The sequence below is a fragment of the Notolepis coatsorum genome (assembly GCF_963971535.1).
Source record: "Notolepis coatsorum genome assembly, contig: SUPER_10_unloc_1, whole genome shotgun sequence".
In the NCBI taxonomy this organism is placed as follows: Eukaryota; Metazoa; Chordata; class Actinopteri; order Aulopiformes; family Paralepididae; genus Notolepis; species Notolepis coatsorum.
The window spans coordinates 1,005,562-1,030,231 of NW_028174872.1; the positions used below are offsets into that span (position 1 = coordinate 1,005,562).

Genomic DNA, 24,670 nt, shown 5'->3' on the forward strand with positions numbered 1-24,670 from the left:
GTTAAGTTTAGGCACTCTTTCGAAGTTGGTTAAGGTTAGAGTTTGTCTTAGAGCATGGCGATAGAACACCAGCCCTGATTCCAAACTCTAACCTTAACCAACTTTGAAAGAGTCGCCTAAGCTTAACCAGTGATAAACTAGGCGTTAGGTAGTTTGCATGCTGTTCGAGGCAGAAATGGGCAAAGACACAGCTCGTCACGCGATTGGGCGCACATGTCACATGACCAGAAACGGCATTGGCCAATCAGAGAGCATCTCCGCAAACTGCGGCTACGAAAGAAAATAACGCCACCCAGAGCCATGCTCCCACCAAACACACGATAAGAGTTTACTCTTCCTGAGAAAACAAAACTAAGAGTGTCTTTGTCTTTGTAGAATAAAATGGCGCAGCAAGGAGTTGATCTGGACCGGGACCAGTTCTGCTGTTCTATCTGTCTGGATCTACTGAAGGATCCGGTAACTATTCCCTGTGGACACAGCTACTGTATGGGCTGTATTACAGACTGCTGGGATCACGATGATCAGAAGGGGATCTACACATGTCCCCAGTGCAGGGAGACCTTTACTCCGAGGCCTGTTCTGAAGAAAAACTATATAATGGCTGAAATGATAGAACAACTAATGAAGACAGGACTCCAAGCTGCTCCTCCTGATCACTGTTATGCTGGACCTGGAGATGTGGCCTGTGATTTCTGCACTGGGAGAAAGCAGAAAGCCCTCAAGTCCTGCCTGGTATGTCTGGCTTCTTACTGTGAAACTCACCTCCAGCCTCACTATCAATCTGATACCTTTAAGAAACACAAGCTGGTCAAAGCCTCCACACGGCTTCAGGAGAACATCTGCTCTCGTCATGACAGGATTCTGGATGTTTTCTGTCGTACTGATCAGCAGTGCATCTGTTATTTGTGTTCCATGGATGAACATAAAGGCCATGATACAGTCTCAGCTGCAGCAGAAAGGACGGAGAGACAGAAAGAGCTTGGCATGAGTCAGCAGAAAATCCACCAGAGAGTCCAGGAGAGAGAGAAGCGACTCAAAGAGGCCCAACAGGCTGTTGATTCTCTCAATCGCTCTGCTGATAAAGCAGTGGAGGATGGTGAGATAATCTTTACTGAGCTGATACGCTCCTTGGAGACGAGGCGCTCTGAGCTGAAGAAGGTCATCAGAGCCCAACAGAGGACCACAATGACTCAGGCTGAAGAACTGCAGAAGAGACTGGAGCAGGAGATAGCGGACCTGAGGAGGAGAGACACTGAGCTGGAGCAGCTCTCACACACAGAGGACCACATCCACTTTCTACAGAGTTACCCCCCCCTCTCCAGTCCCAGTGGGTCTACAGACTCACCCAGCATCAGTGTCCTTCCTCTCCTGTACTTTGCAGATGTGACTGAGGTTGTGTCTAAGCTGAGAGACAAACTAGAGGATGTTCTGAAAGAGCAGTGGCCCATAATCTCAACAACAGTGAATACTGTTCATCTTTTACTGCCACCAGAGCCCAAGACCAGAGCTGACTTCTTACAATATTCCTCTCAGATCACACTGGACCCAAACACAACAAACACACGTCTGTCTTTGTCTGAGGGGAACAGAAAAGCAACACTGATGCAGCAAAAGCAGTCATATCCTGATCACCCAGAAAGATTTATTGAAAGGTGGCAGGTTCTGGGTAGAGACGGTCTGACTGGACGCTGTTACTGGGAGGTGGAGTGGAGTGGAGCGGTTTCTGTAGCAGCCTCCTACAAAGACATTAGTAGAACAGGCACGAGGGAGAACTGTGGATTTGGATTAAATTCCAAATCCTGGGCTTTATGGTGCACACAAAGTGAGTACCTCTTCAGACACAATAACAAGAACATAACAGTACCAGGCCCCCGGTCCTCCAGAATAGGAGTGTACCTGGATCACAGGGCAGGTACTCTGTCCTTCTACAGCGTCTCTGACACAATGACCCTCCTGCACAGAGTCAACACCACATTCACTCAGCCTCTCTACCCTGGACTTTGGCTTTATTCATACCCTGGGAAGGCTGAGTTCTGTGAGCTGAAGTAGAGATCGGTGACATGCACAGCTCCTCTACCCAGGGTTTGGGGTTTAAATTGATCTTGAAGATGCTGAGTTGTGAAAGATGAGGTAATTAGGAGTTACATTCACTCAGTCACTCTATCATTGTTCTGAGGGACTCACACACACACACACACACACACACACACACACACACACACACACACACACACACACACATACACACTATGTTTATCTTTGTTTCTAGTTTCTAGCCTACCGGGGTAAATTTTGTTTGATTAGATCTTTGCATATTCACATATTTGATTCCTATCTTCAATACCTCTGTTCCTTTGCATGTGGGGACAAATCTTTATTTTCATACTCAGGGTAGGTTGGATAACAATATGCAACCATTTTATTTGTATTTGATCACCTTTGGTCATTTTGGTCATTACTGTGGGATTTGGGTCTGTCTCTCCTCTCTCTGTTCCAGGGGGGGTTGGTAACAATGTTGTGGCCGGACCTCCATGAGGAGGTGGATTCAGCCTATAACCTTCTCCCTCACCTCTTATCTCTGGGCAGCCGGGACGCGTCTATTCTTTCCGCAATACATTTCCAGTTCCGTGTGCACATTCAGCGATCTGATTGGCCACAGACCTTTCTGGTGCGATCTGATTGGCCACTGACGTTTCTGGTCATGTGTCATGTGCGCCCAATCGCGTGACGAGCTGTGTCTTTGCCCATTTCCGGGTCTAACAGCCTGCAAACTACCTAACGCCTAGTTTATCACTGGTTAAGCTTAGGCGACTCTTTCGAAGTTGGTTAAGGTTAGAGTTTGGAATCAGGGCTGGTGTTCTATCGCCATGCTCTAAGACAAACTCTAACCTTAACCAACTTTGAAAGAGTGCCTAAGCTTAACCGTCGAAAGAACTTGCCGTCACACGATTGGGCGCACATGTCACATGACCAGAAACGTCAGTGGCCAATCAGAGCGCAGAAGGCGAATGCAGAACTGGAAATGTATTGGGGAAAGAATTCAGGCAGCCGGCACACTTCATACGGGACACTCTATCTTCAAGGCCTTCGGTTGAACCCACAGCCAGGATGTGTGGATCATGGGTCAGTCGTAAATGCAACTATTTAGTTTTAGAACAGACTCATCTGCGTTATCAAAAGAGCTCAAGGAGAGAGAGAGAGTTGTTCTTCTGGTGGCAGACTTTGAGGGAGACAGACCTAGATAGGAGCTGGTTTAGGAAGAATGACCATTCATTGAATATTGTGCATTTTGTCTTTTGTTCTTTTATTCTTACTAAATAAACGTGGACATCTAAACCCAGAAGGACCCGTGTGGATATTTGCTTGAAACTTGCCGTTTCACCGACTGAACCTCAATATAGAACTTTGAACAAAACGCAAAGGAATTGACTTGAACTCACTATTTCCATGTGCTACACGAGAAATGCTGTCGAAATCTAACATTTCCATTGTACAGTGATACAGGTATAAAGACAGTATGGTAGTAAGTCATACTGGCCAGCAGCGTAACTATAGTAAGAGTAGGTAAGGGATATGTACAGATATAGATATATAGATATATATATATATCTACAGATATGTAAAGAAGACTTTCGTCTAGTTTACATCAGGGTCCTCCATTTTCAATTCATTAAGACATTTATGACATACAAGACATACAAATATACAGTAGTGTAAGAAAAAGAGGAAGAAACTACATTGGAGGGGGTTGAGTAGGTATATAGTCTGTTTTACTCCAATATTGTACAAATGTAAACAAAACTAAAAAAAATTACATTTACAGCCAAGAATGCAAATACAATTACCTATTGTCTACTATGTCTAGTGTTAATCCTTGTATCGAGAGCTCAGTCAATCAACTACAGAATGAAAATGTATCTCCATTCTTAGGCTTTTTCTTATTTTTGGTGGTGGGCCATGTGTTTACATTTGGATCACTGATTGCTAGTGTCGGCCAATAACGAATTAACAAATTATTTTGAATGAATACATTTTAAATTAAATTCGGTGTGTAGCAATCAGTCTGATTTCCCTGAAATTAGTCGTGCTGCCTGTTATTATTCTCATTACTTCCCTCTCCTCAGCCCACTCACTCAGGTCCAGTCATAAGTGTGTGAATGGAGGGAGGTAGTCATGTCTGGCTGCTATGCCAGTGAGACAAACTTAAGCCAAGGCTTCACTAAATTGGATTCAGGAGGAGTCTCTGGGAGCTCAATCTGAGGGGAATTCTTTTTTTAAAACCCCCAAAACTCAAAAGACTAAGTTACATACATTTACTTGAAATTAACTAGTCAATAAGAATAATCTGACTGCCCTGCACTACTGATTGGTATTTTAAAGGGCTATACGGGTAACAAAAACAGGTGCACCATAACAACACCATACAGGGATGATCCCTCTCATAGATTAAAGGCAGTGGTGGAAGAAGTACACAGTTCCTTTACTTAAGTAAAAGTAGAAATACCCATATAAATGAGTACTCTGGTCAAAGGAAAAGTCCTCCATTCAAATTCTACTTAAGTAAAAGTAGAGATGTATTTTCTATTGAATGTAGGCCTACTTAAGTATCTACACTAAAAGTACACATTCTACATGACGTTTGTGTATTCCAGTGCTTGGGAGCATTCAAGCCTTGATCCATTGACCTCTACAGGTTATGTTAAAGTGGGATGTGGTCCAGATATGCTGCTCTGATTAAAGGTTATGTTAAAGTGGGATGTGGTCCAGATATGCTGCTCTGATTAAAGGTTATGTTAAAGTGGGATGTGGTCCAGCTATGCTGCTCTGATTAAAGGTTATGTTAAAGTGGTATGTGGTCCAGCTATGCTGCTCTGATTAAAGGTTATGTTAAAGCGGTATGTGGTCCAGTTATGCTGCTCTGATTAAAGGTTATGTTAAAGCGGTATGTGGTCCAGTTATGCTGCTCTGATTATGTCCTCTTGAAGTTGTCAGGCTTCAAACATTTTGCCATGTTTTCTATGCAAAATCTTATATATTTCCTTTGAAATGTAGTGGAGTAAAAGTATAAAGTTCCCTAAAATGAAAATAGTCACGTCAAGTACAAGTAGCTTGAAATTGTACTCAAGTACAGTACTTGAGTCGAAATACTTAGTTACTTTCCACCACTGATTAATGTATTTTGCATGCATTGACATTCAACATACTGCGCCTAATGTTGAATGGCTGCAGTGAATTGCGCAATGAAAGATTGCGGATGATTAACTCCAAACAAAGAGGCGTGCCAATGTGCCAAAAAAAGAGTTCTAAACAAAAACATGTAGCCCATTTCTCTAAGGATACTGGTGTTGTACATCATTTATATCACAAGGGGGCAGACTTAACCTTTATAAGAGCCATAGGCCTTGGCTCAATCTCTCCTATAGGCTCTGAAGTGTCATCACATTTCCTTCGATCAGTCTGAGCACTTTTCCCAATGAAGGGTAATGTTGGGGGTTGGAAGTGATATGTTTGGTGTGTGTGTTTAGGTTAGAGCTAGGTAAGTCATCTCTTTAATAATCTCCCCTGTCAATGAGTGAAGGGGAAAGCCAGGACATTATGGTCATATAGCCAGTGATATGACATGCCCATGAAAATTAGGGTATTGTATACTGTATATGTGTGTATTTTTAAAGCGCTTTACAATTTGTTCCTCACATTTTACCCATTCACTCACACATTTACACACCGATGCTGGAGGCAACCACCAACCATGCAAGTGTCTTGCTCAAGGACACTTAGACACGCTGCCCGGGAGGAGCGGGGATCGAACCGGGAACCTCCGGATTACCAGACGACTGCTCTACCTCCTGACCCACTGTCGCCCCCATGTGTGTGTGTGTGTGTGTGTGCACACGTGGAGAATAGGTTGAAACAAAGATTAAAGCTGAGGCTGATAGTTAACCCTTTCACTACCACAATACAGAAGGTTAACCCTTTACTATCACACTACAGACGGTCTGTAGTGTGACAGTAAAGGGTTAACCTTCTGTAGTGTGGTAGTGAAAGGGTTAACCCTTTGTCGTGTGGCAGTGAAAGGGTTAACCTGTATTGTCGCAGTGAAAGGGTTAACCATGTGGTAGTGCGGTAGTGAAAGGGTTACAGTACAGGTTTACTGCAGTAAGGAGCACATTATCAGCGTTACAGCATTACTACAGCAGAGGCGGTCTGTTCAGCTGAGACGCTGAGGCCTGAACAGAACACAAGACCTCCCCTCCCCCGTCTCCGTGTGCCAGTCCTATGTGCACGTGGAAGTGAACTAAACAGAGTGACCTTCACCTTTGTCCAGAGGGAGAGGGAGTCATGTGTACATCTTCGAGAGATGGACATTGCGTTGAGGGTGTGTAAATAGACAAATACACACATGGGGTAGAATGTAATAGCAATGTCACCGTAACGTTTACCCAAACCCTGCAGAAATGACAGTAAGTACGGCTGGTATATTTCAGCTCTATCTGTTGAAGAGTATACTATGTCTGAAGACAGATTCTCACGTTTTGGAGAGAATCAACAGGAACACTGCTGTTTTCTCCCACATGTAGGAATGTGGGACATGACCTACGTGTATTGATAAGGGTCGTGAAAATACCTGTCAGGGTAAGAGACCTGCCACTTAAGGATAGCAGTCATAAACTATAGTCATAAACTATATGAAAAGGGGAAGAGACATGAAATTGGCTATTACAGCACATACGTGTATACATGCATAATGTGTGTAATGACCAAGTACGATGAAGTGAGTTGTTCCCAATAAACTCTCTGTATATGAAAGATAGCAGCAAAATAAATGAGTGGATTTGATCAAATCTATAAAAAAAACAGATATTAAACACTCATATTATACACTCCTAAACGTTTGTACCAACAGATGGCGACATAGAGTTTGATTGATTGATTGATTGAAAACTTTATTAACAGATTGCAGAATGGGTACAGTACAGCTCAATACATACAATTGTTAAGGGGATGCAGACCAGAGAAAGACTTTCGTCTTGTTTACATCAGGGTCCCCCACTTTCAATTAATCATAACATATATGACATACACGACATACAGATAGACAGTACTGTTACATCTATACATTTATGACATACCAGATTTGCAAATACAGTACTGTTTGTGATACAAAAAGAGTCTAGAAAAGAGAGTATATACATTTGACGTAGAAACTGTACATTGGAGGAGGTTGGGTAGGTGGGGTGGGGGGGGTTGGGTAGGAGGGGTGGGTGGGGGACACTGTACAACTGTACAAGCAAAACTGTACATTGGAATATTGACAAAAACCATACTTGGTCATTTACTGTACATTGGAGGGGGTTGGGTTAGGACATTTAGTCACATATCAGACACAGTTAAGATGCTTGAAGGGAGAAGTTTCACACACTCCCATCCAAAAGGGAACCATAGGCCCGGCGATATATGGATAAGAATATAGGACAGTGAACTTTATTAAAGACTTAACATTCTGCATCAGACAGTTAACAGTACTGAGGTAACACACCCACCCTTTTAAACAGCCTCCCATAACTTAACCCTTGCACTGAAGAACCACAACTCTGTTTAGACATTTATTGGACTGCCCAATGTATTTGCAAGTCAGTCCAAATCACTTGCAAGTGTGAATGTGATATATCACTCGACCTCTGCTCTCTTTTAACTGCTTTTGACACACTCAAATATTTGAATATAAATACGTCCCGATCCAGGTTCAGTCCTATTTGGGGCAATGCCAATTTTAAATCAGGGCAAAACGATAGTGGATTTAAAGTATGGGCTGAAAAGGGGTTAAGGAAAGTGCAAGACGTATACAGGGAGGAGGATGAAGTATTCATGTCCTTTGCGGAAATATCTACAAAATATGATATTCCGAAACATCACTTTTTTAAATATCTTCAGCTAAGGAGTTTTATATCATCTCAGAACCATTCATTGGATATACCGAACATTTCCATCTTAGAGGTAGCAGTCACTAGACACTGTTATGGTAAAGGTCTAATTTCAATGCTATACGACTTATTTGTATCTGGTTCAGATGAATCATCTGAATCAAAACTGAATCAATGGAACGAAGACATAGAGGAGGAAATATCTTTAGAAGAATGGAGCGTGGCATGTAAAGAGGCACAGAGTCAGACAGTCAGTAGCAACCTAAAACTTATACAATATAAATGGCTGATGCGTACATATATAACTCCTGTTAAATTGCATAAGTTTAATGATAATATTCCAGATACTTGTATTAAGTGTAGTGAGGAAAGGGGGACACTGTTCCACTGCATATGGGAATGTGTGAAAGTGTAAACCTTCTGGCAAGATGTTATTGATCTGATCGATCAAATTTGATCAAAGAAGTTGCCATTGAATCCCAAGCTTTTTATTCTTGGTTTATATCCTACCACCCCACATCTACAACGCAAAGAGTTTAGATTTATAGATATGTGCATATTACAAGCAAAACGTGTAATAGCTCTTAATTGGAAAAATGTTGATGGACCAAGAATTGGTATGTGGATTAAAGAAATGGCTTCAAATATGTCAATGGAAAAGATGGTGTATATTGTTAGACGTAAACAAAACATTTTTGATAATGCCTGGGGACCATTTGTGTACTTCTTAAAGCATAATACGAATGTTGGGAACTTGCTTCAACAAGAACAGGATTAGGGGGAGTACTGTGGGACAACTCTTGTTATTGTGTAAAAACGACAAGAAACACCCTTTTGGTTGTATTATTATTTATTTATGTTTATTTTTTATTATTTAAATCTGTATCCTTCCTATGTGAACCTGTTTTTGAAGTTAATTATTATTTTGTGTGGGGTGGGGTTAGGGGAGGGAGAACGGGGTGAAAATGTTTGCTGAATACTGCTCTGCTGATATACATGTTGTAATTTGCAAACTAAAACCCAATAAATATATTGTTAAAAAAAAACTGCTCAACCCTCTGTAACCTATCATCTTCAGATAATAAGGTTTGAATACATTGCTCCTCTGAAAAATATAAAGCATAAAGGAGATACGTGGTTCAAGGACTGACTCGCAAATACTTCCCAGTTGCAGTGAGACACTTGTTGTCTCCATGGTGACCCCCCCCCCCCCCACACACACACACGCACACACACACACGCACACACACATGCACACACATGCACACACACACACACATGGGACATGTCCCCATCACTTTTTGGTATGGCCAATTTTGTCCCCACAGCTTTTTTAAAGAAATGTAATAAAATAGAACGCATTGAGGTTTATTCGCTCAATGAGAGAACATACTGTACAATGCAATGTAAATATAGGAGAAAGAAATATGTGTGTCCTTCACACATCGCAGTTTGTCCGTTCTTCTTGTGTTTCTGGGGCCCCGACCGAGGACACGCAGTGTTGGATCTGGTGCAGTTTGCACACATGACATGTTTAAAATGATAGCAGTGTGAACGTTTACCAAGAAAGACAGAAGAGAGACGTTAGAGTCAACACACATGGATCAAACACGGTGGAGCAGCAAAAAGAAATAAAAAAGAAATTGGAAAAACATACTGAGGAACTTATCTCAAGCGTTTTCAAAAGTGGGCTCCCTACTAAGATGAGATCAGATATTCCTTTATTGATCCCCTTGTTCAGGCATCATAGCAGCATGGGAGAGGGGGGGGGGAGGTACATGGTCATAGTAGAAGACATGATACAGGTAATAAAATGATAGTACAGTAGAAAAGTACAAATAGGCAGTGTAAACAATATAACCCAAGACCCCGACGCTCTGCATCTTCTGGCCGCCTCAGACCCACTCCTCCTATCCGAGCTTCGGGAGGGTCATCAAGGAGAAGCCGCCTATTCTCAGTCCTTGCCCCACAATGGTGGAATGAACTGCCCACCACAGTTAGAACAGCCGAAACCCGTCCAATCTTTCGCTGTCGACTAAAGACGCACTTCTTCAACCATTATCTGAAATAAAAAATAAAATAAAAAAGATATCTAACCCTAACTAACCTTACTGTCATGCACTTGTCCTAATAAACTAACCTACACTGTAGCACTCAACACTTTGATCAACATTGTTACTCAGCTGATAGAGTTGTGCCCTTCCTGATGACTTGTCGTACAGAACTTGTAAGTCGCTTTGGATAAAAGCGTCAGCTAAATTACTAAATGTAAATGTAAAAATGTAAATAACAATATAATTAACTCTGAGTATACGCATTATGAGCAAGTAGGCCGTGTGATCAAGGTGCAGGTGAGGGTCTGTCTGCAGTCTGCCCTATCAGTTATATTATGCATTACAATAAATATGGTTACAATCTAAATATATACAATACAGTATACACAGGTGCAGTATGCATAAGGTACTGTATGTATGGCGTGATATACGTCATATGTTATATACGTTGTTGTCCGTTTAGGTCGGAGTCAGACACACTCTGTGATCAGACGGTCCTAGTAGTTCTGGAGTTCTGCTGCCGTTAGTTATCCGGCTGCTGGCAGCGCTCCCTGCCCCCCCCCCCCCCCCCCACTGTGAGGACGATGCTAACAGGGCCCCACCTCGTCTGCTGGCAGCGCTCCCTGCCCCCCCACTGTGAGGACGATGCTAACAGGGCCCCACCTCTTCTGCTGGCAGCGCTCCCTGCCCCCCCACTGTGAGGACGGTGCTAACAGGGCCCCACCTCGTCTGCTGGCAGCGCTCCCTGCCCCCCCACTGTGAGGACGATGCCCCCACCTCGTCTGAACTCCATTTAACCTGAGAGCCTGCAAGCAGGAACTAAGTATAGTCTATAAATGCGGGTTGGTTATACAACCTGGTTAAACCGGTTCAACAGCGTTACAGATCCAGCTTTATGAGGAGACACGACCAGCGTCATGGTGCAATCCTTTCTCATCGCACAAGGTAGGCTTATACCTTAGTTCTTGTTTCAAGTTCAAGTTTTGTTTTATTTGTCACATATAAGTGCTTGGTTCTGTATGAGCCCCGTGAGATTGTGCTTCATACAGTCAAAAGTAAAAAGAATAAAGGCCAAACACTATACAAAATATACAATATACAAACTAAAGTACAACATAAAGTACAAAGTGATGTACAAAATGCAAACAATAAAGTACAAATGCAAGCTTTTTAGAATGCAAAAATGCAAAGATGAGGTAGGGATGTAGTGCAAATCTTTTTGTAATAAATAGATGAAAGTATGGTGTAGTGCTGAAAGTGTTTAAAGTGTCTAAAGTGAATGTTAAGATGAGTGTTTAAAGTAAGTGTCTTGTCTCCAAGGTGTTGTGTTTTATACAAATACATTGGTTGTTTTTTTTGAAAACTTTCGGCTATTGTATCATTGCGTTTCTATGCCAGGATGTGTGATATGATATATCCTATATGCTCGGAAATACAGTTGAGCTTATAGGACTAGATAGTACAATCCCTTAGATAATCAGCACTGGGTATTGAATGGGGTAAGGGTAAAAGATTCACTGGGGTCTTCAGGTGGGCACCCTCCTTCATTGGGGTTTCGTTGACAGGCCCACGACACCTCTGAAGGGCTCAACGGCAACACCTGGCATCCCAGGTGTGCCCCCCTCTGCTTTTACCCCTCGATGGTCATTGTGCAGCCCAGTTGGGGTCCTTTCTCTTGATCCATAGCCAGCTGCTGCGGAAACAAGTATATTTGTTTGTGGTGCCCATGCGTTGAACGCCAAAAACGAGTATATTCGTTTTATGTTTATTTATTTATTATGATACTAGACGACACTGTCCCACACATTGTGTATGGATTTGGAAACACTGTGATAACGATCGAATCCAGATAGGTGGCAGTGTCGCCTACCTTTTGAGTACATCTGGGCTGGTTTCCTGTGGGGCATATGCACTCGGGACAGCAAACGTACTCGGCAATGGGGATCGTGTGTAGCACACGATTGGAGATTATTATGAAGAGGAAAACAAGTTGACGATCCATCCATAAGGTGCATTTTCACCAGACTACGTTGGACTCAGCATTTCTGGTAAATCATAAAAATACTATAGCCAAACCGGCCGAGGATGTACCGTTATCTGTTCACCGTGCTGCAGTAGTCGCAAGAGCACTCCAGAGCCAGAATATTTCACTGAAATGTTCAGCGATATCGACACAGACAGCGAGATTACCGAGTCAGACCCAGATGAGTCGAGAAGCAGGTAAGAGTTCCTACCCATCGTGGTTTTGTGAATAGAACAATCTATGTATCAACATGAGGCATTGGCCCTTTGACATGGAAATGTATTAGTGTCGAGCAACAAGCACGAACTGCGCATACTGCGCACAAAATACGCTATATCTCTCTTCCTAGAAAATTAGCATGGATTTGGGGGAAATGGCCACTCTTTAGCCTGGGATTGCGCAGGAACGGATGTATGTACGGTTTGTTCCCTGTTGGAGTATAAATATTGCCTTTCAAATGAGCCATAGTATGTCTCCATAGCTATAATATAGAATGTACGATGGCTCTACAAACATCGTTAAACCGGTCTGAAACGCAACATTGATTTGAGTTTTCTCTGGTTTTCTCTGTGGAGAAAATGGAGATTCTGTATAATCATTGCTGTCACAGTCTCTGGTTAATGAAGGCTTTTTAAACAGCCACTCACATGCAATGGATGTATGCTTTACAAAGCATGTATTATCCTTATCCATTATAAACATCAGTAGCAACTTTACAATAACCATATCAATAATGTCCATAGATGCTTTACAATTAATTATTAACCATAACAAATCATTATAAAATATAGGTTGCATCTATTTGCATATATTGTATATGTTTTATAAATCATTTATTATAGATTCTGCTAGTTTTATTTTAAACAACAACAACAACAACAACAACAACAACAACAACAACATATACATATACAATCAAAACATCAAGAAGAAAAGAAAGAAACAGTCAAAAGAATAAACACCAGGCAGCTGTTTTAAGCCTGTGTGACCTCTAGCCTTTCTCTCACGTGGTTCATAAATGGACTCAGAACTGTGAGTCTCGGAGCTCCTCCAACCCTGCAGACTTCAGCATTGTTTTGGAACTCTACTGTCATTTAAATGTAACGCTATTTAATTTCAATGGTAATATATGAGGATATCTCTAGACTAAAAGCAGCATTCGGAACTTTACCTTGTTTGATTAGCTAACTGTTTAACATGAGTATATGCAACAAGCTCATCCTGGCTGCATATCTCTTCTACTGTCTTATCTAGTAGCTCATCCTGGCTGCATATCCTTTCTACTGTCTATCTAGAAGCTCATCCTGGCTGCATATCTCTTCTACTGTCTTATCTAGTAGCTCATCCTGGCTGCATATCCTTTCTACTGTCTATCTAGAAGCTCATCCTGGCTGCATATCTCTTCTACTGTCTTATCTAGTAGCTCATCCTGGCTGCATATCCTTTCTACTGTCTATCTAGAAGCTCATCCTGGCTGCATATCCTTTCTACTGTCTATCTAGAAGCTCATCCTGGCTGCATATCTCTTCTACTGTCTATCTAGAAGCTCATACTGGCTGCATATATTATCTACTGTCTATCTAGAAGCTCATCCTGGCTGCATATCCTTTCTACTGTCTATCCAGAAGCTCATCCTGGCTGCATATCCTTTCTACTGTCTATCTAGAAGCTCATCCTGGCTGCATATCTTTTCTACTGTCTATCTAGAAGCTCATTGGTTTGGATAGAATTTCTAGAGATTTTTTGTTTTTAATGTTCTCTAATCTGTATATGGCGCTATTCACCATACAATCATTAGATTCTAGCTTGCCTTCATTTGCACCTTTCCAATGTTGTCCCAGTACACCTGGTGCTGTGCTGGTAAAGACACAATGACATGATGCAGATATTTTACATTGCAAAATTAGCTGGAATGCTGCCATCTGATTAGGTTAAAGGGGAATTTCACCAAAACAACAGCGGCAATTTATTTTACAAATAATCTCACACACATCCAAAAACTCTAAACAGTTTTGCAAATATTAATTTAGTTTGACAGCTATTGAGAGTAATGAGTTTTAATATGGCAACCAGTAATGTCATCGGGGACACTGAATCCTTCTGTTGTGTTAATCACAGCTCAATTAAATGATAAGGTAGCAGTCCTTTACATTACAGCATTGTGGTGCTGTAATTAACACAAGGATCCAATGTCCCCGATGACATCACTGATGGCCATATTCAAACTCATTTACTCTCAATAACTATCAAACAAAATTAATGTGTGCAAAACTGTTTGAGTTTTTGGGATGTGCGTGAGATTATGTGCAAAATAAATCAGCATAGCCTTAGTTGTTTTTTCCCCTTTAATATGTACAAAGTCATTCAAATGTGACCGTATAAGACAAATTCTCCTCCTCAGTTTTCAACAGACTAAGTTTGCCGAAATGGTAAATGTCATTGTCAAGTGCTCATATTGGTATTCAGTATCATGAGTTCAGTATTTATCAGTACTCGTGAAAGTATTGACACCTGTCCCTGTTAAGCAAAACAAGAAATTGCATAAGACAAAATAACGTGTTGGACGTTGCAGATTTTAAACGTTTTATTTTGATCATGAGAAACATAATCAAGGAAAAGGAAAAAAAGATATCTCGAGAAACACAGATTGAAACATGACAGAGCTTCTGAAAGCTCTGAGTAAAGCAGATACTGCAAACCAGAACATGGGAGCAGTAGAAAACAAAATCACAGTGAATAAAGGAACAACCGAACAAGACAAAACAAGTGCTTCGTTAGGTGAATACATTCCTCTAGGGCAAAATATAGCCATACAACTACACATACATAAGCATCCGCACAGAAGCCAAAGACCAGAGCACCTGGTGTGAAAGAAAATCAAACATTCCCAAAAAAAACAAATAAAAACAACTTAATAAAACTGTGGTTCTAAATGATAAGAGACAGCTGTATTGTCACAGAATGTCATGCGTGCAGAAAACTACGAAGAACCATTGCACTGATGTCGTTAACAGAGAGATTTGGACTCACTGTTGACCCGTGGTGTGGGAGACCATGGGTTCGAAACTCCCTCGGGGCATCTGCGTTTAAGATGACGATATAACAACCGTTACATATGCAACAACAAAAAAATGCTAATATTCCTAACCATAGTGAGGATTAAATAATTAGGCCTCGAACGGGAGCCGTTTGTTGGGTCTGGTAGTCATTTCACATTGATGCGCCTGATGTAAAAAGAAAAAATTATAAATACACAAACGATGACGATAATTATTTTTTTGCCAGAATGGTCGCTTGGTTTCGTCAATGCAAATGAAATCACGCAGCACGGAAGAATAGGACAATCCCCCGCGCTCCTCTGCAACAGAGAGCGAGCGTATCAGTGGTGGACTTAACGGGGGCTTGTCCACTCTTCAGTGTAATTATTGCTTTAGGTTCAGACACTTCAATGTAAAAATGGTACAAAAAAAAAAACATAACCAGCTGTAGAACTTCCTTGGAACACAGCCTATGTTTATGTCTACATAAAACTGTCATGTCGCTGGCGTATAGACGGCATGAAGGAGGAATCACGATGCCTCTTTACAGAATCCCACGGCACCTTCTCTCTCTCTCTCGCTCTCTTTCTGCCTCTACCGACCTAGCGTTTTCTATGCATGCCATAGAGGCTATCGGAAGGCACCCCAGGCATAAGGCATTCAACTCTATCTTTAATCTTTCAAAATGTTCAGTTGCTATCGCTATTAGCTCTATCTTTAATTTTTCAAAATGTACAGTTGCTATTGCATGCACTCATCTGTGTCTCACCACACACATGAGTGCATGCTTACCAACTGTCCGTCTGCAACACTACTATCACCGACATCTAAGAAGGGAGATCCCCCCTTGAACGGCCCTTCTAAGGTTTCTCTCCTCCACATTGCCTGTGGAGCTTTTTTTCCCTATTGTTAGGTTTTAGTGAGTTTTTCCTTACCTTCGCGTGGGGTATGTCTGGGAGTGCTTGCATTCTTTCATTTATTTGCATTCATCTAAAAAATGTTTGGACCCTATGGTGTTCTTGTTCTGTTCTTGACTTATTGTTATGTTGTCTTCTTGACTTGTTTAAAGAAGACCTGTACGGCCCATGGGGACATTAACGTGTGTTGTCGGGCCCTATAAATAAATTTGATTTGATTTGATAAGGGTATACAGTATGAAGGCAATGTGGATGCTTTTCTGATTAAAGTGTGTACGGTGATTGTTTGTGGCGTGGTGCAACTGTAACGGAGGTACCGCGTGTCTATCCACAGTCACTCACGATGGACAGTGTAGCGGTAACTCACTCCCCAGAGGCATCCAGACCTATTAACAAGAAGTGAATTCACCTCTTGGTCTAGTGGTCTGTGATCCGGCGCGGGAGACCGGGGGTTCAACTCCCACTCAGGGCATGTCAAATGAGACCGGTTACACAACGACATACTGTACCTCAGATACCAAACTGGAACTGATGAGAAGGTAGAAGAGGAGACATTCTAAAAACCCCAACGTGTACATGAAAAGTACGGTAATGTGCAGCAGTAGCCAACAAGGTGTTGCAAGAACAATGTTAGGTATGACTTTTACCATACAAACACACTGATGATACTGACACAAAGGGAAAAACAATTTACATTTACTATATAAAAAAAAAAAAAAACCTGACCTGGCTCATGAGCACGTCTATTCTAAAATGCACCTCAGATACTAATGTGAAAATACAACATTTCACCCAGAATAACAGGCCCTTTATGGCATAATTTCAGAATAACAGAACATGTTACAGGTTGTTCATGTAAAAAGAAAAAGAAAAGGGGAGCTCCAGTAGCTCACCGCGTACCTCGGACGCTATTTCGGCGTCGGGGACAACCGTGCGCGTCACGGATCTGGGGTACACGAGTTCGACTCCCGAACTCGCCGTATTTTCTCAGAGTGTCTTTCCCCCGATCTATACCCCATTCAACCTGTTTGTCGGTCATGCTTGACCAGAAAAAACGATAAACGCTAAAAGAACCAGCCGACTGGTCAAAGTTTAAAAAAAAAAAAAAGAAAAAAAAGAAAATATATATATATTTTACAGGAATCCAAACAGCCTGTTGAATAAGGAAATCAAATGTGAATCCATGCTATTTTCAATACCCTGCGCATTATGAACCTTGCCATGGCTAAGAAGAGAACATGAGCTACAGCAGTCGTCTAGCCTGGTCTGTACAGGAGCTAGAGCAGTCGTCTCAGTCATGTAGAGCAGTCGTCTAGCCTGGTCTGTACAGGAGCTAGAGCAGTCGTCTCAGTCATGTAGAGCAGTCGTCTAGCCTGGTCTGTACAGGAGCTAGAGCAGTCGTCTGTCATGTAGAGCAGTCGTCTAGCCTGGTCTGTACAGGAGCTAGAGCAGTCGTCTCAGTCATGTAGAGCAGTCGTCTAGCCTGGACAAAAAGAGAAAATAACAGAAAAAGATACTTTTGACCATCAGGAGAAAGGAGAAGAAACTAGGGATGCTCGATGTTGGCTTTTTTACCGATACAGATATACCGATATTGTCCAACTCTTAATTTCCGATACCAATATGTGCACCCCCCCCCCCCCCAAAAATGGAATAATTTCAGGTAATTAACATTACATATCTCTTGTCTTCCCACATTGCTCACATTGGCTTCTCTCTTGTATGAATGCGCTGGTGTCTCTGTAAGTTTCCAGATTGACTGAAGCCTTCCCCACATTGGTCACAGTGGTACGGCTTCTCTCCTGTATGAATACGCTGGTGACCCTTTAAGCTGTCATATCTACTGAAGCTCTTCTCACACTGGTCACAGTGGTAAGGCTTCTCTCCTGTATGAATGCGCTGGTGTGTCTGTAAGTGTGCAGACTGACTGAAGCCTTCCCCACACTGGTCACAGTGGTAAGGCTTCTCTCTTGTATGAATGCGCTGGTGTCTCTGTAAGTTTCCAGATTGACTGAAGCCTTCCCCACATTGGTCACAGTGGTACGGATTCTCTCCTGTATGAATACGCTGGTGACGCTTTAAGTTGTCATATCTACTGAAGCTCTTCTCACACTGGTCACAGTGGTAAGGCTTCTCTCCTGTATGAATACGCTGGTGTTTCTGTAAGTGTGCAGACTGACTGAAGCCTTCCCCACATTGGTCACAGTGGTACGGCTTCTCTCCTGTATGAATGCGCTGGTGACCCTTTAAGCTGTCATATCTACTGAAGCTCTTCTCACACTGGTCACAGTGGTAAGGCTTCTCTCCTGTATGAATGCGCTGGTGTATCTGTAAGTGTGCAGACTGACTGAAGCCTTCCCCACACTGGTCACAGTGGTACGGCTTCTCTCCTGTATGTATGCGCTGGTGTGTCTTTAAGACTCCAGAATGACTGAAGTGCGATCCACACTGGTCACAGTGGTAAGGCTTCTCTCCTGTATGAATGCGCTGGTGTCTCTTTAATTCTTGGGCGGTCTTGAAGCGCGATCCACACTGGTCACAGTAGTAGGGCTTCTCTCCTGTATGAATGCGCTGGTGTTTTAGAAAAGCAGCCTTTTTGATGAAGCTCTTTCCACACTGGTCACAGCAGTGAGGCATTGACTTGTTCATATCTCTGCTCGTCGTTGGGGAGCAATGCAGCAATTGTACCTGGAGAAGAGAGAAGTACACCAATGAAGAGGTCAGATTTTGCATGATTGATTGATTGATTGAAAACTTTATTAACAGAATGTGTACGCTCAATACATACAATTGTTAAGGGGATGCAGACCAGAGAAAGACTTTCGTCTTGTATCAGGGTCCCCCATTCAAGATCATGAATTAAGATCACTTTTAGTCTGTTTCTTTCAAGTCTTATAGTATCCAGCATATTGCCACCCTATAACCTTTCAGTCTGCCCAGCACCAAGACAACTGTTGGCATTGCAGCCTTGATGCCGCTCGTTAATCCTGTTGTAGCCTATGGCTGAAAGGAAAGGTAAAGGAGGAAAGACCTTTTTCTGTTGATTTGGTCATATCTGTCTGTCATAGTAGTCTTTAGTGGTCTGGTCTGTCTTTGACCAATTCATTGACAATATATGTCTTTACAGCTAAGATAGACCTATCAGAGGTTGTAATATTGTGAAGAGAACGAATGTAATATTTAATTGTGAAGAGAATTACGTCACTGCAGATGCTAGCAGTTAGCTGACAATTATTATAGTAAAATCACATGTTCACCTTCTTCATACTTTGTACCCTTTAACCTCCGTCGGACCGCTCAGGCTAAAGAGGTTAATTAACTAGAAGCAATTTAAAAGTAAAGTAAAATTAGGCATTGTATCGCACTCTAAGATCGAGGTTTACCTGAACACATTAGATATAATAGTATAGTAATATAATATATAGATACAGAGATATAGACAGAGAGAGAAAGTATAATAATAATAATTATTATTATTTAATAGAATAATTTTCTATAGGCTTGCCGTGGTAGTCAGTGATACTGGTGTCATTCTGTGTTCAGGGCTCCATACTTATTGAAAAAATGCTCATATCCAAAAGTAGTAGATAGATATAGGTCATACATGTAGGTATGCATTTGGTTACACACACACAGAAGTATTCTCAGACCGGTCATTGTGTGTATCACTAGATAAAAAAATGAAAAAACACACAACTGGAATAGAATATCATACAATTTTATTAAAAAAACATAGAGAATAATAATCAACAAGAAACATCAACTGTATCAATTGTACAAGATGCCTCATATGATATTTGGCAGAGAGCGACCACGATGAATTTAGGCAAAATCTACATGTACAAAAAAAGCTAAAAATAAAATTATGCACACGTATAAAACAAATAATAGGCGTCTCCTCATGGTTGTATCTGCCTGTTCTGTATCACACTTAGTGATATGCGAAAAAGCAGTTCCTGTCTGGAATGAGACAGAGGGCCACACCACATTCACTCATCTTACAGTGGACACAAAACAGGCGGCCAGTCACGGTAACCAATAACAATTTGTGGTTGTATTTCTAGTCTAGAATGACTAGAAGACCTGTTCACACAACAGCAGGAACTTGCCGTCGTGGACCTAGTGAGAGCAGACAATGCAATCGGTCTCCACCAGCTACGGCAACATCAACCATGTCAGCATCACCACCATCAGACGCATCTTGGTAAACTTGGTAAACGTAACCAAAACACCAAACTCATCACACAGCAGTGGCTGATACTGTAGTTCACGTAGCCAGCTTGAATGAACTGCGAGAGATTCATAACTCGTATAGTGTGACTGTGATCAATACAGGCAGGCCTACAGCAACACACACTTTGATTTGATGCCATGTATACACACACTAGATAGACCGAGGTTTAGATATTTAGATATATATATATAGATATATAATAGTATAGTAATATAATAGAGAGAGAGAGAGAGAGAGAGAGAGAGAGAGAGAGAGAGAGAGAGAGAGAGAAACAAAGAGAGAGAGATACAGAGATATAGACAGAGAGAGACATTTATAATAATTATATTATTAATTAACTGTACAAGCAAAACTGTACATTGGAATATTGACGAAACCATACTTGGTCATTTACTGTACATTGGAGGGGGTTGGGTTAGGACATTTACAGGGGCCAGTTTCGAAGTTTTGTTTGGCTTTGGCAATGTAAACATATGTTTCCCATGTAAATAAAGCCCATTTGAATTGAATTGAGATGGAGAGAGAGACAGAGAGAAAGAGAGAGAGAGAGAGAGACAGAGAGAGAGACAGAGAGAGAGAGAGAGACAGAGAGAGAGAGAGAGGCAACGTCATCTTTCCTTCCTGCATAAGCCGTCAACTAGCAGTCCGCGTTTAGACAGCGCGGGTGACCAAAACTACAAACTCGTCACACAGCAGCCAGTGGCTGATACTGTAGTTCACCTAGCCCGCAAGATGAGTTGTTACAGAGCATTATTCTGCTTAGCTTAGTTGGAATACTCAGTTAAGAGATAACATTGCAGTAGTTAATGTTTTAGCGCGACGTGGGTATATACACTGGTGGTGAGGTTTGCAAAGCATGTTAGACTACTTTTAATTCATAACGTTCCGTCGGGGCCACATCAAATATTCCACAAAAAAAGGGTTTCAAGTATTCCAAAAGAAAGTACAATGTTGCACATAGAAGCAGCTCGAGATGCGTTGTTACAGAGCTGGTCCACGCTGCTATTATGAAATGACAATTGCGAAGCAGCCCAAAAAGCAGAAAAGTATGTAAGCTTAGGGGTGGACGGTAGCATACACTAAACTACCAATCAAGCACTGTGAACGAAAATTTGGCCCCATAATTACTCATGCGATCCGGATATGGCGTGAATCACAAAAAAAAAATTCTAACTCACATAAATGGCACAATCATACTCCCTTATTCAATAACAATGCACTCTTAATTGAAAAACGACCTATAAGATTCCCTATATGGGAAGAGCAAGGCATACACTCATTAGGGGATGTTTTTAACAAACAGGGTTTTTGTAGTGATAAAGAAATACGCAAAAAATATAATCTCACCAAGTCCACATGGCTTTTTTACAAACAGTTACAGCTATGTTTGAAGTCTCACAGTGTTCCATTAGACAGACCAATTGAACACCACAGATACCACAAATTCTTCTACGAAAGAGAGACATCGAGAGGTTTCGTTTCAGAATTTTATCATCACTAACGTCCTCGTATGAAACCCTCCAACTAGACTCTGTCTGGAGGAGGGATATACCAGACCTGGAAAATGACTTTGATTGGCAAGGAGCCTGGGCAAATGTCCGACTTACATCAAGGAACCCGGATCATCAACAAATCAATCTTAACTATATTCACAGGACATACTTGACTCCTATAAGACTGTGCCGAATGGGGCTTAAACAAGACTCCAAATGCTCCCAATGTACAAATGGGGACGAAGGGTCATTTATGCACATGTATTGGGACTGCCCACCAGTTAAGGCATTCTGGAAAGATGTGACCCAACAATTATCAAAACTCGTATCTTGGAATATACCTGTACACCCCTCGGTATTACTATTGAATGATGTTTTTGAGTTTGCAGTGAATCCACAGCTAAAGAGATTGGTTTTATCGGGTATCACAGTAGCTAAAAAGCTGATCGCATCACGCTGGTTTCAACTGGAAAAAATGTGCCGGAAAGTTTGGTTTCTTACATATCTCGATGTGATTTATCAAGAAATATCTACAGCAAGAATTCTGGGTCTCAATGAATCCAAAATGTCAATGTGGTTAGAAGTGGTGGAGAGAATAAAAGCTAGCTTATAATGGTAGTATCTGGTTAGGTGCGAGGGATAGTGGAGGTACTTCTCAAGGTGGGGTCCGGGAGGGGGGGGTTCGAGCTGGAGCATATGTGTGTAGGTTTTTTAGATAACAGGTATTAGGGGTATATCTTATATAAGACAATTAACTAAAATGTGATCTCATTCGATGTGCTCTGACAATTAATGCTTGTATATCTTATCGTGTGTTGTCATGTTTGTTTATGTGTTTGTTTAAAAAAATAATAAAAAAATAAAATACAAAAAGCTTAGGGGTGGACGGTATAAACGGTATACGGTATAAACGGTATGAATTTGCTCTACGGTATGGATTTTGACTATACCTTGTAACCGGTAGAGCAGCTCTAAAATAGCAATGACGTCATGTAACCACAGCGCAACTATTTCACTCGCATTTGCCCCTAAAAATAGATAGAATTAGTCATAGATAATAGATATGTGCAATCTGGAAAAAGTTATTTAGGAGGCTTCGCGCAGTGGGCGTGTCAACACGCAATTGTCATTTCATAATAAACACATATCACCGCGGCGCACAGCAAGTTTCAATTTCAGTTCCTGGCATTTTTAACCAGTGGAAAAAGGTAAGATATTTCCCTATCGTTTTTCTTATATGAATTATTCTACGTTAATAAAACATACCTGGTGATCAACTACAGTTTGCTGTGAACATTATGATGTGTAGTGTTCTGACGACTGGGCAGCGCGAGCTGGATGTTGGATTTTGCGCGAAGCATATGCAGCTGCAGAGCCGCAGAATACACCATAACCCACTCATCTGTACCGGCACCGTGCAGTACTTCAATTCAGCCATTGGCAATTCAGCTGTTGGGTGGGGGGCGCTGTTGAGCGGTCCCCAGATAGAGCCTTAAAACAGCTGAATCTGCTGCTCTGAAGCGACATACTCTTTGCAAATAAGTCGTTGCGAGGTGGAGAGTCATCACGCAAACCCACGATAATGTTGCTGTCTGTCTCTGCCAAATTTCTCAGTTCTTCGCTTGATATAATTAATACAAATGTCCAATATAACGGAATTCGTTAGCTCATAAAAATGTGATTATAACAGACTGCTGTTTATTAATGTTGTTAAAGTCAGCAGCAGCACGGAGTCTCGGGACTTATTTTATTTGGAATATACTATACGCAAAAGTAGCCTAGTTTTAAGTTAAAATATTATAAATCTACATGCCTTGAGGATGTCATTATTTATATAGCCTGCCTATCAGGCAAAAAAAATTATTCGAACGGAAACACTGATACCGTGATATATACCGTTACCGTATATGCTTCAAATTATACCGTGATATAAATTTTAGACCATACCATCCACCCCTATGTAAGCTTTTCTTTTTCTCTATCTGAGAGAATGTCCGCGAATGTCCTCACGCAGGAGAAAGTTGGCGTGTGTGTTCGTGACACACACAAACACAACGACTGTAAAAAGTCGAGTCCCGTGGATATTATTGCAAGAGATAATTCATACATATTATGAAAAGCCAATCTGTTGTTTAGAATTTGGATGGGGGGTAGCGAGTCTCCGATACCTCTCACCTCTGCGGGGTCTAACACCTTTTCACAGTGCACATGCCGCTTTTGTGTGTGTGCGCACGTGTATGTGCGTTTCGTGACGCGCTGTAGTTCTCTGGCAAACGGAGATAATTACAATCATACCATCTAGCAAAAATTAAACGTATTTACAAGTCATATTACGTTTAGCAAGTAAGGAGACATATATATTACATTTCAAAGCACTCGAAATTGTCATTTTTCTATTTTTACCGATTTCTGAAAAGCGCAACTTCCTGAGCATTTCTGAGAAATTCTAAATCCCTTTGTTCTCCCCCCACAGGTGCAAAAAGGCCCAAGGGTTAATCTTTGTGCACTCCAGACCCCGCAGAATGTTTCTCAGTGGACCAGTTCCAGGCATACCGTTTATCCAGATGCACAGCATGCATGGAGTGACGTCAGAGAGTTATAGCCAACATGGAAAAAACAGTTGAGACTGCGTTGCTTGTCCCGTTGAATGGGATGTTTCGTTTTGATATAAAAAAAAAACAACCAGATGGAAGTGTCGATACGAATGGTAGCGTGCACTTTGTGCAGCAAAGACTTTGCCCATCCCCGGAGCGTTTCTAGCCTACACTATCACCTAAATGCCAAGCATGTTGGAGCTACCATGCAAACTAAATCTAACGCCGGTCAGGCTAACATTACCCAGAGTACAAGCAAGCAGGGTCGCCTAACCACACTAGACCAGATGACTGGATTCAGAGCAAACATTTGTCAGACCAAGTGTAACAAATTAACTAACTCATTGGCTCGCTGGATTGCCGTGGACTCTGGGAACAAAATTTACTTTTTGGCT

At 41.6% G+C, this 24,670-nt stretch overlaps 1 protein-coding gene across 1 annotated transcript in view; it reads left to right on the top strand.

Moving 5' to 3' along the window:
* Window positions 1-381: 381 nt before the first annotated feature.
* Window positions 382-24,670, top strand: part of LOC311236312 (uncharacterized protein) — a gene marked incomplete at both ends in the record, with an annotated part of 55,436 nt that continues 31,147 nt past the window's right edge. Inside the window, 2 exons of the mRNA XM_084338388.1 lie at window positions 382-2,035; window positions 6,273-6,376. Coding sequence (XP_084194514.1) covers window positions 382-2,035; window positions 6,273-6,376 — 1,758 coding nt within the window. The remainder of the gene's footprint in view (window positions 2,036-6,272; window positions 6,377-24,670) is intronic.